The sequence below is a fragment of the Pseudomyrmex gracilis genome, unplaced genomic scaffold (genome assembly GCF_002006095.1).
Source record: "Pseudomyrmex gracilis isolate BER0280 unplaced genomic scaffold, ASM200609v1 scaffold_2947, whole genome shotgun sequence".
Classification (NCBI taxonomy): Eukaryota; Metazoa; Arthropoda; class Insecta; order Hymenoptera; family Formicidae; genus Pseudomyrmex; species Pseudomyrmex gracilis.
The window spans coordinates 1-11,812 of record NW_018023531.1 but is presented as its reverse complement, the minus strand read 5'-3'; the positions used below and the strand labels follow the sequence as shown (position 1 = coordinate 11,812).

Genomic DNA, 11,812 nt, shown 5'->3' with positions numbered 1-11,812 from the left:
TCTCTTTCTCTCTCACACTCGCGTTCTAGCGTGTAGATTACATTGTACGAAACGATTATATGCTCCTTTATTGTATTAATTTCTGCATGTCTGTTATTAATTCATTGATTTTGATTTTTTAATAAATATAACTACTTTGTAATATGTGGAATCAAACTAAAGAATTACTCTTTGTTATCCTTCTTTCCGTATAACCCACTCTCACTTCCTCGTTAAAATCGCCAGGTCCCGTCCTTGGTAAATGAGATTTGCGTCTTAGACCTAAAAAGGGACCAACGAGCGAGTGTTCGTTAGACAGAGTAAGATCGGCGTACGCCGTTGACCTGTCGACGAATATAAACAAACTCGCTCGACTCTCTCACAGCGGGACTTCCGTGTCCACTGTAAAGAGAGATATGGAAAACGACGCGTTTACTGTTGCGTCACACCACAACCCGACCGTATCCATGGGCCAGTACGTAACAGCCGTGAATGTGAAGCTTCGTATGTAGGACAAACTGACAGAATGTTACAAACCAGAATCAAGGAACATAAAAGCCACATTAATAGAAATTCCACTCAAAAATCTGTAATAACTGAACACAGATTGCAATACTCACATGAATTTGAGTGGGACANAGTAGAAATATTAGATTATGAGAGATCTTACAGCAAAAGATTGGTATCAGAAATGCTACATATAAGAAGTTAAGTCTGCGGACTTAATCTACAGTGTGACACGGAAAATTTAGACAATTCATATTTACCGTTTGTCGATAAGACATCATAANGTGTTATGTTATTTGTAGATTTGACTTCTATCTTTATACACACGTTTGTTTCTCAGTCGCGTTTTCACTCTTGTAAAGTGTTGGTCGGGACTGCTCGTGCAACATGGACATCCACGATCAGCACTCAGCGACACATAATTGCTAAGATGTGTTTGTAAGTAACTTTGTATATTGTTTTATTCTGCGATTCTTAATTTATTATTTCCAAATTTCATTTATCGAATTCTATCTTATTTCATTGTAGACTTACATTTGATAAGGACCTAATTGAAAGGTCGAAAACGTTAATGTTATAGTTTTCTAATAAACGGATTAAAATAATACACACTCAAATAACTGTGTTTGCTTCAATAGCCAAATAAATTCTTTTGTTCATTACAAAATTCCTGAAGCTACATACACTCATCTTTACATAATTAGAGTGTAATATTGCAATAAAAAAACAATATTACTGTGATATTGCAGTAATATTACGTGCTATGTGGGATATATTCATTAATTGAATTTCGTATAATATGAATTAAATATTTTGAGATTATATGTCTGAAAAATGTAGATTCTTTGTCATAATTTACAAAATAAAAATATATAAAACAAGAACACTAATAACTTGCAATATTCAAAAAACTTTTGAATTTTTTCAGTTAACTCATATGTAATAATTCCTAAAAAAATATAATGTATCTTGAAATGTTTTACTATCATCAATAATATTGTATTACATATGAAATGATATATTTTGAGTTTTTTTAACTCCTCTTGTTGTTTAGATTTTCGAGATGACCTATTGTGGCAATTTTTTGCTATACAGTGCACCATTTTTATAATTATTTTTTTTTTTAATAAGTTTAAAATTTTAGTTTAGAACATCCATAAAACGCTTAATGTTATGTTAATTATTAACTATAAATTTAAGCCTATAGTATTAAATGTAATGTAATGTGTTGTAGATTGCGGAAGACTTATTTTAATTTAATTGTCTTACTTATCTCTCTTTCTTCTCTTAATTTTCTCTTTACTAAAAACTTTCACAATTTCTTCCTGTCCACTACAGATTAGTACGTCAACGTCAATGTGTCAAATAATATCGCTCTTATCAGATAGATAGCAGCACTAGTGGTCCATATAAATATGGCTGAAGTTTGGACTTCCGGACTAGCCGTTTTGGCGGGAAGACGTCTTTTTTACGTCTCTCCCGCTTTTTTGTGCTTTCCTTCCCTAGTAATCTGTGTTTCTTGCGGTGTGCGGTAATATTTGCGTCGGTTCCGGCTCATTTTGCTTAATTGCCTACCCGGGAGTGGTTTCTTTTTCTACATCTCCTCCGCTCTGCTTATAAGGCAACAGCGTGTCTGCACGGCATAACCTGTCTCGCGCGTCGTCGCCGGACTGCGAGCCTTCGCCTTCCCCGGCGTACGAGTGCATTCAAGACGACTTCCGGTTGTTCTTGTCTCAACCCTCAAGCTCAATGCCGGCTTCTCCGCGTAATCATTACGAAGAGAGCAGGATGGAGATCGACCCCGATGCGCATAACCTGAAAAGACCACATCAGTCAATGGACGACGACGGTGACCACATATCGGAAAGGGCAAAGAATGCAAAGAATTCATACGGGATAACCAGTACAGAATCGAAGCAAGGGAATAAAAAGAGAGTTTTGCTGCGACAAGTGTCAGTCGAGGTCATGAATAAAGAACGTGCTTCAACCCCACTTACGGAGGAGGCTCGACAGTCAATTGTTCCGTCGAGTGCTTTGTCGACGGCCTTGCCATCGGACTCTTCCGCTGATTGCTCGTCGCGCGCGGTCTCACCGGGTCTTTCCACGCGACCAGTGGTTGCGGGCGCCCCGTCGGAATATCGCCTACAGAAATACGATGCGTTTTCCAGGGCGCCGTTCTTTGTCCACGTTTGTGCACCGACTCCTAAGGGTTCTAGCAATCGCTTGCCGTTGGTACAGTTTGTACGTAAGTTATCAGCAGCTAATGTTAAGTACTCGTGTGTGGTTAATTACTCCCGCAATACATGGCGAGTCTATCTGTCCTCCAAGTCAGCAGCTAACAACGTGCTATCAAATAAGGTGTTGAGCGATATGAACTTTGTATTATTTATCCCGGGTTTTAAGCTATCCCGCCGCTTTGTTATTCGGGACATTCCCCTGGATTATGAGCTGAAGGACTTGAAACGCGATCTCGAAAATGAGAACCCACGCTTGCTGATAGTAAAACTGTTTTGTTTAAAGCGGAGAGACCGTGTCTCTCAGCAGTTGGTCGAGTCGGAGACTGTTTGCTTCGAAATTCACGGCGAAGATATACCAGAGGAAGTTTTGCTGTTTAAGGCAGCTATCCGTACTAAACCATATGTGCAATCGGTTCGCATCTGCTTTAAATGCGGCCGGTTTGGCCATTTCAGTAGAACATGCGAGAGACAGGAACGCTGCTTAACCTGTGCCAGTGACCACTATTGCACCCGGGATTCTCCGTGCACCAACGCTAAAAAATGTGTGAACTGTGAAGGGGCCCATAGCACTCTCAGCAGAGATTGTCCATCCTACAAGCTGAAAGCTGAAATCATGCGCATTATGGCATACGACAATCTCCCATTCCTCGAAGCTAAAAAGACTGCGGAAGGCGTCTCTACCTGTGGCCCGATGGTACCTGAAAAGACTCTCCAGAACTTCCCGGCCCTTCCTGGATCCCAGGCGCCTGCATGGAGCGGTCGTCGCTCGGGCGCACCTCACGGGCCGGTCATCTCCACCACGACTGTTCCTTGGACAGGGGAGAAGCTCTCATCCGCCTCCAGAACACCGATCTCGGAAATCGTTAACCGCATTCTAGCGGCTGAGAACTGCGATAAACTGATCTCTCGTAATTGTAATACGGGATAATAGATTTACATAACACTAAAAAAAATAACTTAGCCAAATAATGTCTCACTTTCGCGCGAGGAAAAAGTTAACTGATCCTTTTGGTCTCGTTCAATGGAATGCTAGATCTTTATTGCCTCATCTTACCGAACTTGCTAAACACTGTGAGTCTTACAATTTTCTTCTGATTTCAGAAACGTGGCTACAGGCTCACAATAGCTGCATTTTTCCGGGGATTCGACACGGTGAGAAAGAATCGCCAAGGTCGTTGTGGCGGCGGAGTCGCTATTCTAGTAAACAACTCCTTAAAATATAAACAGATTCCTACTCTCTATGACTGCGCAGGTAAGCTGGAGGCGTGCGCCGTGGATGTTTCTCTCCGAGGCGACCCTGTTGTTCTTGTTTCATGTTACCGTCCTTCTCAGGGCCCGCTAATTTCGGTAAGAGAATGGTCTCTGTTCTTTTCTCAGTTTGGAGGTTCGAAGTTTTTTGTGGGTGGCGACTTTAACGTTCATAGTCCTCAGTGGGGCTCTAATCCTTTGTGTCTGACAGGTTCTAATTTGAGTGAAGCTCTGATAGATTTGGACTGTGTTGTTCTAAACGATGGATCGATGACTTACAGTGGAGATTCCTTCCGATCTGGCTCTGCATTGGACTTATCCATCGCCCATAGTGCATTGACTCTTCGTTTGAACTGGCAAGTCGGACATGATCCTTAGGGTAGCTACCATCTTCCGATCTTTGTGCGATCGAGACTGCGCCTGGACACCCCGCCGACGCCCCGGCGATCGCCCCGTCTCCATTCGACGGGAACTGATTGGTCTGTTTTTCAAGATGTGATGGACTATGAGATTAGACAGTTAGATCTGTCCGCCGAACCTCAGGTTCTTTACTCTTCCTTTGTTGCGTTGGTGGAGGGTGCGGTGGGGGCTGCCATCCCGGAGAGACGTTTCCCTTCCCCGGGGGCCAGTCACCCTTCCTGCCCGTGGTGGGATGCCGAGTGTGATAGACTTGTTCGTGCAGAAGGCGGCTTGGAAGCGGTTCCGCGCTACCGGGCTCCGGGAAGACTTTGTCGCCTATAAACTGGTTATCGACGCTACTCGTAGGGATTTAGCGCGCGTTAAACGAGAAAGCTTTCATACTTTCTGCTCCAGGTTGCGTAAGGACACCAAGCTCGGGTACGTATGGAACGTCATCAAACGCTTTGACTACAGGTGAAATAAGACTGACACGGGCAGGGAATATAGTGATACCAAGACTCAGGTGACCCGGAATTAGGTAGACGATCTGTGCCCCCCTTGGGTCCCTGTGTCTTCTCCGGCGTTTGTGGAGAACTCCCAAGATCCTTTTCTGGATCTATCCTTCACGGAACCGGAGCTAGATTTGGCTCTGGCCTACGTTAATAGCGGGTCTAATCCCGGGTTGGACTCTATAGATTGTTATACCAGGGTGTTAAGCGGTTCTCCGCACTAGGTAAAAATGTCCTACTTACTATTTTTAATTTTATTTTGACGGAGGGCTGGTTCCCGGCCGAGTGGAGTAGATATTTGATATTCTTCATCCCCAAAACAGATGGCCGCAAGTTCAGACTTATCTCTCTCTCCTCGTGTCTATGCAAGACCATGAAACGGATGATATCGTCGCCTTAGCTGGTGGCTCGAATGGCACGGTCTTCTTCCGTGCACACAATTCGGATTTCGTAGGCAGAAGTCATGTATTGATAACTTGTCTCTTCTTTATGGTGAGATCCTGGGGGCCTTTCAGGTGAACTCAGCCGTGGCGGCTGCCTTTTTGGACATCCAGGGAGCATACAATAATGTTCTGAGCGATATCTTAGTGGATAATTTGCGTTTATTGGGAGTCCCGCATTGCACTCTGAAATTTATTTGGCATCTAACTTTGTCACGTCAACTTTTCTTCAGATTCGGAGAAATGGAGTCGGTGCGGTGGGTGTTTCGGGGACTTCCCCAGGGAAGCGTTCTCAGTCCCCTTTTGTATACGGTCTACGTATCAAAGCTGGATCTCATGTGCAACACTGGTTGTAAAATTGTACAGTACGCGGACGATATTTGCCTATTCTTCGAACTCTCCGGTGGAGTGAGCTCTGAGAAGTGTGGAAGAGTCGGTGGAGAGAGTGGAATCGACCCTCGGGTCGCTGGGGCTGACTCTCTCGGACCCTAAGAACCAGCTGTGTGTTTTTAATCCGGGTGATACGGAGCTGAAGACTCCGGTTCGGGTTGGGGGTCGCGTCTCGTACAGTCGTCGGACGTGGTCGATATCCGTCTCTAGGGTTCAGATCCCTACCTCTTCAGAGGTCAAGTTCTTGGGTCTTGTGCTTCAATCTGACGTGAGGTGGAAGGCCCACGTTCAGCACGTTGAGAACCGCTGCGCTAACTCGTTGAGAACTCTCCATTGTCTTAGTCGGACCTGGTGGGGGTCGGATCCTCACCTGTTGCTAACTCTGTATCGGGCTCTGGTTCGCTCTCGCTTAAAGTATGGCGGCTTCTTGATGCACAACATGTCTACGTACCTCTCTTCTCGGCTAGATAAGATCCAGCTGCGGGCCCTGCGTATCGCGATGGTATATGACATCCACACCGTGTAACGTAGTCTTGGCTGAAGCCCGGGAGCCTCCTATATGTGTCCGCAACACTTTTTTGTGCTGTAGCTTTTTGTCGCGCATGTTTATGTATTCTGGGCATCCGGGTCGTAAGTTGCTCGAAAGAGTGGAAAGAAGTGTTCAAACGTCTACCCGGATTAACCGCGTAGATTCGTTCCCGCTGATAGAGGCTTATCGCCGTGTGGAAAGGTTATCTCGGATTCTTCCTGAGGAAAAAGCCCCCCTATGTTACTCGTTCTGATTTGAGGCGCTTATGTACTGCCCTACAGTGGACCTGGAATCGAGCTCGGGGCTTGCGGGCTCCTCAGACCCTCAGGATTCTTTTGAGAAACTCTCCGCCTCTGGCTTGTCTTCTGCGGTTTGCATTTTTACGGACGGATCTGTTAAACAGGGCGCTCCGTTTTCTGGGTTCGCGTTGACTTCCCTTGATGGGTCTGTGTCGCGACAGTACCGGTCCGCGAGCTTTCTCTCTTCCTTTTGCGTCGAGGTCATGGCGATTTTGAAGGCCCTCCTGCTCGCTCGGGCAGAAGGCTGGGTAAGTGTGACTATTTTCTCAGACTCCAGGTCGGCCCTATCCGCGGTGAGATCTCGCTTTAATCCTCGCTCCAGCTCTTACTTGGTGCTACGTGTAAAGTCGGTCTTGCTGGACATGGAACGGGCGGGTACGCTTACCCGGCTGGTCTGGATACCTAGTCATGTCGGAATTCGGGGTAATGAGAGGGCTGACGCACTCGCTAAGGATGCCATTCCACATGGCGTGGACTCACAATTGGGAGTACCGCTAAGGGAGATTAAAAATTATTGGAAAAAGGATATGTTCACTGAGCTTTTCGACTGGTGCTCGCGTGAGGCGGCGGTGCGCGGTTTCTTTTACTGTCACAAGTATCTGACGCGATTTTGCCATCCATGGTTTGCCTTCTTTAACATTAGGAGAAGGACGGTTACTACGTTCAACAGGCTTTGCAGCGGGCACTCTTCCCTGCGGGCGCATCTTTTCCGCTTCCGGATTGTGGACTCCCCTCTCTGCCCTGCCTGTGGAGTGGAGGAGTCCCCGAATCACATGTTTTGGGTCTGCCCTGAGTTTGACAAGGAACACCAACTACTGGTGAGGGGCTTGGTTAAGGCTCGTGGCTTCCTTCCTCACCCTGTGGAATACCTTATGGCCACGCTGCGTAAAGACATTCTTCCTCCGGTGGAAGAATTTATTACTTCCATTCCCAAATTTATTTAATCTCTATATAATTTTTTTTTGTTTTGGTTTTTTTTAAGCAATGCGGGCATGTGTTCAAATGAACACTGCCTTGCACATTTTTGTAATCTTATATTCCTCCGGTACTCCCGGATCTTTTTGCGTTCGTCACAGTACAAATTAGCTTAAGCCTTAGTATAGTAAGCTCCGACCAATCCGAGAGAGGTACTTTTACATACTTTCTCCTGTGATAATAGCTTAAGTCTCGACGTTGTAATTGCCTTTAGTCTAACGCAGCTGTATTAGAGCCATTTAAGCCTGCTCTTAAAGGCCATCTTCCTTTTACTCAATAAAAAAAAAAAAAAAAAATATAGCTGAAGGTTGTTTAGAAGTCAAATCCCCCCCGCACCATGGCTTCACTCCCCGCGCTTATACTATCCGTTAATGCTCCCTCCTTTATCTCCGTGGCATAGACTTATATATCTATACGCTTATGGTAATTGGTCCCCCATCGCTCTTGATGTAAGAGAGAGAGACAACTACTCCAGCACTATTTCTGTCCTTTAATATTGTCTTCAACTTCGTCATATAAATGTTTCGACTATTATATAAGTCTATGCTGAAACCGTCGTAAAAAGTATGACTACGTTTACACGCACTGGTAAAAACATTTTAGCAAAAACCGGTTTAGTAAATCCTGTTCTATGGTGCCTGTTTACACGATCAGGCGTATTTTACCTCTACCAAGAACAAAGTAGCTTCCCAGACGGCACAATGATGTATTTAAGATGTCTTGAAGATATCTCACAGAGACTTTGAATGTGCAAAAGATATCTCGTTGAGACATTTTCGAACGAGTAATGATGTTCAAATAATATCTCAGGGATATGCCTGAGACTGCTAATGTCCACATCAAAAACATGCAAATGATATCTCTTGCAAAAGTTTTAAAAATGAGGGGAATTTCGAGATTTCACTCGAATTAGTTTTTGAAGGCCTGATACAACTCGCCGATCAACCGATGAACTCCATTGAAAGGGACCGCACCTGAAAAATCCTAAGGTGATTAGTAAGATTTGAACTCGAGACCTCCGCAAGCCCATATCCGCAGCACCTGCACTCAGTCCGCGAGACCACTTACTTCTTACTAAATTATAATTGTTTTTATCTACTTATTGTTGAGCTATTGTACACATTTTGTTTATTATTTATTTTAATTATTATTTAATAAAAATATTGCAGTGCACTGTATAAATTGCAACTTGAGAATTGATNTTCATATCTCGCGCAAAATATATTGTGCGAAGATTTGTGATATCATCAATAAATATTTCAAATATCATAAGAATATCACGGGAGTGTAATACACTGCATTCAAATTTCCTATACATTAAGCGATGTCTTTGAGATATACTTGAAAGAAAACAGTACTAATATTCTTAGAAGAACATCTGTGTGATATTTCAGGGATGTGATATCACATGATATCACGAAAATGACGTAGAAACGATATCATTCTACAATCAAATGATATCATGTGCCGTCTGGGTTTATTAAATCCGAACAAAATCTATTGCCAACATAAAAGATTTAGCGCCTGAAACTATTTGTTGTAGAACATTCCGTAACTGGTAACAGATAGAAGAAGTTACGTTTTGCGATTGTGAAATTTACAAAAATGGAAAAATTATTAACAACTTGTTTGAAATATATTTTGTTTGCATCTGTTTGTGGATTTTTATATATCCTTTTTTGTGCATGGGCTTTTCCAGCAATTTGAATATTTCGGTCCTTCGAAATTTTTTTCATTCAAACATCATTTTTCGCTCTCTTATTAAATTTAGGAAAAATTATGTTTCTTTATTTTCCTATTAATCTCGTTTTTTACTGAATAATCCATTTTGAATCGACGCTGTATGAGATCGATATTTTGTCAGATTCCGTATTCTTTGTACTTTTTTACAAATGTCTAAAAATAAAATATTTAATTATGTACACAGCTGTAAAAAAAGACAAAAGTTATATTTATACTTTATTTTAGTTGAGAAATTTTAACGCTAATTACATAAATATTGTAATACTGTCTTGATATCTTTTATTTTTTATTCTTAATATTTTATAATAAAGGTTTAATATAAATTTTGTCTTTTTTTACAGCTGTGTACATAATTAAATGTTTTATTTTTTGCATTTATTGCGTAAACAAAAGTTTCTCATGTCACAATAAGCTATTCATAATTAAATAAAGAAATATAGATTATACATATATTCAAACATAATAATTTTGAGTCTTACTTTCTTTTTATGATTCAAAATTATATTTTATACGTAATCAGCGCTAGCCACTAGCAATCACTATTCCGATAGATCCATTGAAAGTAATCTATGAAAAGGCTCTTACAAGTGGTCTGCGTCCTATTGCGCAATAACCAATTCCGTTCAATGAGACGTAAGGAAACACAGTTTTACAGAACGGAGTTTGCGGAATAACTAGGACTACGTTTACACGTACTGATAAAACCGTTTTAATAAAAACCATTTTAGTAAAAACCGGACTTAGATGTCCTCTAAACGTCCCTTAATACTGATGTTAGAAAAACTGTTTAAGTAAAGTCAAACCTCTTCTGAAAGAGGTTTGGCGTTATTAAACCGTTTTAAGAAAGACGTGTAAACGGTCTTCAATGGTTTTAACGTATCAAAATGCGATATTACCAACTTTAGACATTTGTAAAAAAGTACAAAGAATACGAAATCTGACAAAATATTGATCTCATACAGCATCGCTTCAAAATGGATTATTCTGTAAAAAACGAGATTAATAGGAAAATAAAGAAACACAATTTTTCCTAAATTTAATAAGAGAGCGAAAAATGATGTTTGAATGAAAAAAAATTTCGAAGGACCGAAATATTCAAATTGCTGGAAAAGCCCATGCACAAAAAAGGATATATAAAAATCCACAAACAGATGCAAACAAAATATATTTCAAACAAGTTGTTAATAATTTTTCCATTTTTGTAAATTTCACAATCGCAAAACGTAACTTCTTCTATCTGTTACCAGTTACGGAATGTTCTACAACAAATAGTTTCAGGCGCTAAATCTTTTATGTTGGCAATAGATTTTGTTCGGATTTAATAAAGCTACTTTGTTCTTGGTAGAGGTAAAATACGCCTGATCGTGTAAACAGGCACCATAGAACAGGATTTACTAAACCGGTTTTTGCTAAAACGTTTTTACCAGTGCGTGTAAACGTAGTCTGTAAGTTTTATCGGAGTAGCAGCGAATTGATATACAATTTTAATCGGTAGAAACGTTTGAAACTAAATAATGCCAACCTCTATTTTTCATTATGTCTGCATTATGTCGAGTCTTGTTAAGAAGTATATGCAAGTTGAAAATAAAAAGATAAAATATATAAGTGAATCATTTCCGCGGAGTCAATTAGAAGTTTCTCGGATTATATTCTTTTCAGGTTATGTCTGTTTATATTTACCATAGACTTATATAATATACGGAATATTCGTGTAAGAGGAGCCGAAGCTTTGTTAAAAGTGACAGAAATAGTCGTGGAGTAGTTCTCTTCTTTTCTAGCAGTGAGTTGATTGCATAGACGTATATAATAGACGGAACATTTATATAACGAAGTTGAAGACAACATTAAAGGACAAAAGAAATAGTGTTGGAGTAGTTGTTTCTCTCTCTTACAATAAGAGCGGTGAGGGACCAATCATCTCACAAGTCTATGCTATCACCTTTTTCTATCACTCTCTCAACTGACTCTCGAACTTTATCTTCGTTGCTCTCGGCCACTGCCTCGGCCTGCCGCGGCCACCAATCAACTCACTTCTAGAAAAGAAGAGAACTACTCTACGACTATTTCTGTCTCTTTTAACGAAGCTTCAGCTCCTCTTACATAATTGTTCCGTCTATTATATAAGTCTATGTTGTTCGCCAACAAGCGCCCACGAAGTAAGAGTAAGGAGATCAAACTCCGTGATACAAAAGTAATCCCGATTTTTACGGTTCATTGGGAAAAAATCCGCTCAAGGGAATAAGTTTTCAGTTGGACGCCATTTGCAAAACAAGTGCATGTACACAACTAACACATGTACACGTTTAGTGTATGTAATCTATCTTGTTACATATACTAAACGTGTACATGTGTTAGTTGTGTACATGCCATAGACGTATAATATATATATATATATATAGACGTATATACAGGGTGTCCCAGAATTGGTTTAACATCTCTCGTAGACAGGTAGAAGAAATAAAACTAAGGTGAAAAGTCCTATACCATTTTGCTAGATTCGCAATAGTTACCGAGATTTTAATTAACAAAGATCCGCGAATAAGCGTGCATCGGGCTG

General features: G+C 41.2%; 1 protein-coding gene across 1 annotated transcript; it reads left to right on the top strand.

Annotated features, from left to right (window-relative positions):
* The first annotated feature begins 6,740 nt into the window (after positions 1-6,740).
* On the top strand, positions 6,741-7,481 carry LOC109863035. Its single transcript, XM_020443213.1, has one exon. The coding sequence runs from the start codon at positions 6,741-6,743 to the stop codon at positions 7,479-7,481; it is 741 nt and encodes a 246-aa protein (XP_020298802.1).
* The last annotated feature ends 4,331 nt before the right edge of the window (positions 7,482-11,812 follow it).

Coding starts and splice junctions, on each gene's coding strand:
- LOC109863035 (XM_020443213.1), top strand. CDS start 6,741: ATGGCGATTTTGAAGGCCCTCCTGCTCGCTCGGGCAGAAGGCTGGGTA.